Source organism: Telopea speciosissima, chromosome 4 (assembly GCF_018873765.1).
Source record: "Telopea speciosissima isolate NSW1024214 ecotype Mountain lineage chromosome 4, Tspe_v1, whole genome shotgun sequence".
NCBI classification, from domain to species: domain Eukaryota; kingdom Viridiplantae; phylum Streptophyta; class Magnoliopsida; order Proteales; family Proteaceae; genus Telopea; species Telopea speciosissima.
The window spans coordinates 8,658,826-8,664,343 of record NC_057919.1 but is presented as its reverse complement, the minus strand read 5'-3'; the positions used below and the strand labels follow the sequence as shown (position 1 = coordinate 8,664,343).

The 5,518-nt window shown below is 38.3% G+C and overlaps 1 protein-coding gene across 1 annotated transcript; it reads right to left on the bottom strand.

The window, feature by feature from the left end:
* Window positions 1-2,836: 2,836 nt before the first annotated feature.
* LOC122657909 lies at window positions 2,837-3,865 on the bottom strand. Its single transcript, XM_043852708.1, has 3 exons — window positions 3,638-3,865; window positions 2,918-3,541; window positions 2,837-2,885 (listed from the first exon to the last, which is right to left on the bottom strand). Exons 1-2 carry the CDS (start codon window positions 3,753-3,755, stop codon window positions 3,024-3,026), a joined length of 636 nt encoding a protein of 211 aa, XP_043708643.1. The 5' UTR covers window positions 3,756-3,865; the 3' UTR covers window positions 2,837-2,885; window positions 2,918-3,023.
* Window positions 3,866-5,518: the final 1,653 nt, after the last annotated feature.

Here is a 5,518-nt window from a genome sequence, read left to right as displayed (position 1 = left end):
TACTCCAGTGGATTTCAATATACGAATGCAAGATTTAACTCTCAACCGCCTTACAATTCGTCGGAAGATCCGGCATGCAACCATGCTCTTGAGTTCGAATGTACTAATTCTTAAAAGAGTCCAACCGATAAACTGATCCAATAGCGACTTTGTCCTTACTGAAAAGCCAAACCGTTGACGTTTTTACATATTCGTGTCCATTTATTGGATGGATTTCGATAATATTCTATTGGTTTTCGAATGAATTCGGATAGTTTTCAGATAATAATTTTTTGAAAAAGGATCCTCTTAAATGGATATGAACGTGGGTTAAATATGAATTTTTGATTATTCGTTGACATCTTTACCGTTTTTATGATGATGGTTCAGGTTGAGACTTAAGAGTACCCTTTCTTTTACTCTTCGTAGTTTTTTATTTTCTCACATCAATACAGAGAATATTTCAGATATTTTATTATCGTCAGATTGCTAAACGAATCAGATAGGATACGAACGCAGATCAAATACGGATTTTCAAATATCCGTTTATACATGAAGGCCTCCATCCTTATCCCAATGGTCCTACAAATCAAATAAATATTAAAAAATAACAAGACACAAATTGGGTTTATTTCAATAAATACCACCCTTCCACGGACTCGGCTCCTATCCAGCACCCTACTCGGGCTGTATGTGCAGCGCCGAACATAGTAAAAATAGGATGCAAACGGTAAATGTTGCTCCATAGTGACCAAGTGGTCATGGGTTCGAGTATGGAAACAACTTTTTTGTGAAAGCAGAGGTAAGGCTGTATACATTATTACCCTCCCCAGACCCCACAGTGGTGGGAGCCTTGTGCATTGGATACACCCTTTTGGTATGATTTGGCAATTGTCTTAGGATTTCAGTACCAGACTGATTATCACTCTGTTTAAGACTATAACCGATGCCATACGAAGCTGTATTGTTGATTTAAGCTGCATTTTCTCATTGACTGACTTTGTAATTTTTTTTCCAGATTCCATGTACTATCACAGTTTGATGACAACAAGAGAAGTTGCAGGAAAAGGTTGGCTGGCCACAATGAACGGCAGAGGAAGAGCCAGTCCGAGTATGTGGGACGCTCAACAGCTCCTTGTCCAAACATACATCAACCTGAGAATTTGCAAATGGCTTTTCAAGAGAATCGGAGTGTTAAGCATTTTCAAATCAGGTGACCCTTACATGGTTATTTCCTCTAGCATCTCATATATATATATTCCTCTTTCCAAACATCTGATGAAGGGGTGGTTAACCTACAGTACTGGGATGTAATAGTGTATTAGTCTTAACATTGCAAAGATAATAACCCAATTGTGATGTAACATTGAGGATCAAATGCACGTAGGGAGGTGGATTAAATTGGATGATATGGCTATTGACTATACATTTAACCAAACCAGTGTTCTTTGTAGTTGATGTTGAATTGAACTTTTCCTATGGGGATTTAAAAGAAGATTGTTTATTCTCTCTTGGGATTCACTGTTTTCATTTCTCTGTAATAATAATGCAAATACTTGCTTGGTCCCTTAGATCACAACCTTTTGGTCTATCCTGGGTATCCAGATGTTGATCATGTGTGCATGCTTAAAGCGTTCCTCTGCGATGGTGTGTGAAGAAGAGCAAGTAGAGGTGTGGTCAATATGGAACCATTGGCCATCAACAGGTTCATTGCTAGGGCATTAGGATTCATTCTCATGTCTTGGCAGCCAAATAAGATGAATTTTAAGCTTCTATTTTGTTTTTTTTTTTTTAAATGAGATGAGCATCTAATCTTTGGTATACTCTTAAGTATACATATTCTCAGTTGAAAATATTTTGTCTTCATTGATTTCTTGAGTATGACCCAACCAAGTTTCCAGTAGAAAGATAAAATTATGAATGAACAAGTTAGATCTATAGTTTAGGAATACAACTGATGCATGATAAGTCGGGGGAAAGTCATTTGAGGTGGTATGAACATGTGTAATGGAGATTTAAATGGGAAGTGATATGATTCAATTTTGAGGAATTAAAAGAAAGCAGGGTTAGGCTTAAAATGTCTCTTTGTCTTTCCATCAGCCAGGTACTCCTGGGATCCAGATCTCTTTGCCGGCAGATCCACGGGTGGAAGCTGGCAGTCTTAGAGAAATGTAGGAAAAGATATGCAGAGCTTAGAATCGGTATCAAATAGAGGTGAATGGTGACAGAGGATTCATGCTGTGCCCATTTAATTAGGGTGAGGCTGAATTAAGTTGAGCTTCATTCCCAGAACCTCCTTTGATGCTTCTCTTATTTTACTGGATTGGGGTTGCTTGCAATACTTGCTGAATTACTAAGGATCAAAACTCTCATCAGGAGTGCAAATCCTCTATTAGACTCACGGTTTTAAGAATTAGGAATTGGTCAATTCGGATCAGCATCGGCTGTGATCAATTCTGAGTTCTGACTGATTCCAACCTATTCTGATCGAAATTGGCACTGATGAATTTAGATTGGAATCGACACTGATCGATTCCATTTGTTGAAACCTTAAGAAGGCCAGGTGATATAAGGATGGGGGAGCTAAAATCTGGCACAACCTAAGAAAGTTAACAAGTAAAAACAACCTATGAAGCAAAACAATCTTTCGCAAGATTGTCCTGTGTCCTTTAGCATCTCTCTTTTGCCCGGAAAAAAAAAAAGTCCAAGTGGGAAGCATGAACAACTCACCTCTAAGGGAAGGGTGCACACTGATGCGAAAACTAAGAAGAAGAGGATGAAGGAAAAGCACATGTATCCTAAATAAACACAGTCAAATCATTTTTCTTTGAATTAGTTTCAAAATCACTTTTTATCTTTCAGAAAACTAAGGAAAAATTCCCTAAGAAGCACAATCATATATCGCCCTAGTTACAGAGATTCCATTAGAGTATCCAAGTCCATAAGAAAAACCCAAAACAAGATGAACAGTGTTGTCATCAAGCATTCCTTTCGAAAGCAAATCTCCAAAACTCCAGAATAAGATGGCAAACCATCTGCAGCTTTCAGCTTTTTCGAACCCTGCGGACTTCAACTACTTTACGATCTCCATCACCCGCAGGCCTCTTGGCGTTTATGGGTATGTTGGGCTTCTTGTTCTCCTTGGCGGCCTTAGTGCTGCTCCGCAGAGAATATCTAGGAGTATCGATTCCCCCAATCGAGAAGTTTGCAGGGACCGATTTCCTCAACTTCTCGTATTTCTTTGAATCCCTCCTTTTCCCAGATTCAACGACAACACCAAGACCACAAACACTACTCCTAGAAATCTCCTCTGTTTCACCAAACTTCTTCCTCTTAAGCCTCTCATTCCTTCTAGCAGAATACTCGTCATAGAATCTCCCCCTCTCGAATAAAATACTTGGATTAGGACAGACAGTACTACCTGCTTCTTGGTTCCCGAATTCGTGTTCAACCATATTTGCCAAGGCCCTTAACTCGCACGAAATGGACTGATCTTCAGATCGCATGTACGATTCTTCCATATCCCACGAGCGACTTACCATCTGGGATTTCGTCGCAGAAGCTGTTGCAAGTTAAATAACAAAGATTATTAAAATATCTACTGAGATGTCGATTTAGGTATGAGAAAAATATTACTGAGTTGTTTTTCTTGAATGACCTAATGGGGCTTTGGTGGAGCGAACACTGGAGCGCAAGATCCTGCTGGGAGGACGAAGCTTACTCGGAAGTTCAGCGAGCGGGGGCTTGCGATCGGAAGGCGATCTCATTTTAGACATGGATGACAGAAAATCGTAGAACGCTGCAAAAACATCTCATCTCATTAGTTGATTTGGAGAGAAAACAATAAAGATCGGTGACGAAGATTTCATGAAAATTTCTGGGTTTCGCAGCGAAGACCAATTGATTGGAGAAAGAGGGTTGAGGGAGCGAGCACTTACTTTTGTGTAGATCTCTCGCTTCTTTTGAAAGTTCTTCTGTGAGTGAGGTTCGCTTAACTTGTTTAATTCCTTCACTGTTTCCTTCTTTCCATAAAGTATAAATTGGGAGCGTCTCCAAGTCCAAGACTCCAACGGTCAAATTTCAGTCCGAAAGCGCCATGTGGTGTCAGTGTGTCACCTCATAATGAGGAATCGGATTCCGATTCCCGATGGGGCCTATTCGAATTTTGAATCGAAGTTCGAGGAATCAATCGGTCCGGAAAGGTTTGGCTGAACCAAGTTTGATTTGATAGTAAGGCAAAGGTCGGTTTGATTTCAGTCTAGATCTTAGTTAGTAAGTTTGGGAACGGCAATTGAACGGGAACAGATACGTACGATAATTAAACGGATTAGACGGTAATAGTATTTTTTAAAAATCCGATTTCATAAAACATATACGATAATAATATGGTATACATTTAATACGGGTATAATACGGCATAGACGGTAATAATATTTTTTAAAAAATGGACATATGTTCATTATATAACATGCATTCATCACCTAATAAACAAAATAATATCATGATTTATGAACTAAAATAAACACAATAATATAATATGCTATATAACATCTCTAAGATTATCATTTAGCATACCAAAATATCAATAATCTACAAGAAATGAATGTAGATTGTCTAAAAATGAGATGAACAAGTTGATTACCTTATCATTAAATCATTCTTCCAACATTACATTTCTTTTTATCTACAATGAGATAACCATATATTTTTAACCAGATGTGTTCTTGTGAAGGAGGATGAGTTCCCACTAATTAACCAACATAAGACAAGAGGGAGAATTCCAGATATGGATCTCCACTGTACACATTAGCTACAAGAGACAGAAAAACAAGAATAAAATAAAATAGAGATTGAACTGTTCTCGCCAATATCACACCAGATTCATTTGCTTCACTACTACCATCAAAGTTCAAAGACCAGAGAAACAAGAGGAGAGTACAAGACTTAAGTGCCGCTTTGTTGAACGGAGATGGGGAGGATGATTGGAGATGGAGGGCGGCTACTGTTGCGGCAACAGTGTTGCCTGCTACGGTTGGATGTTCAACGTAAATTGAAAGGGACGAAAGGGAAAATGAAATCGTTTTCCTAAATTCTAATCTTTTGGGTATTTTTTTTAAAAAAAAAAAAAAAACATATAATATGCATATTATACGAGTATAATACTCGATCGATTAAAAACATGTTTTTTTATAAAAATATGGGAAAATACGGGGATGAGAGTATTATATGTTAAAAAATTCGGGTACGCATATTATACTCGTATTTACTAACTAAGGTCTAGATCAGTTATCTCTTGCAATTCCTTGTCCGATCCAATTCCCTTGTGCCTGTAATAAGAGGGAGGTGGACCCCACCCAGGTAGAGTGTTCGGGCAGGGGTGGAATGGTCATTGTGCCTCCCCTTGTTAGGGAAATTGGACTGGGTAGGGAATTGCAAGGGATAAAGATCTGGTCTCTTACCGGATTGACTTAATTGGTTTTTATCGATCCATTATTGGTTTTTTTTTTTATCGATTTGGTTTCGATTTTTCATATATACG

Bases quoted from the DNA above. Each gene is read 5' to 3' on its own strand.
- LOC122657909 (XM_043852708.1), bottom strand. From the start codon at position 3,755: ATGTCTAAAATGAGATCGCCTTCCGATCGCAAGCCCCCGCTCGCTGAA. The intron at 3,542-3,637 runs GTCATTCAAGAA...AACTTGCAACAG, and splicing joins CTCCACCAAAGCCCCATTAG to CTTCTGCGACGAAATCCCAG.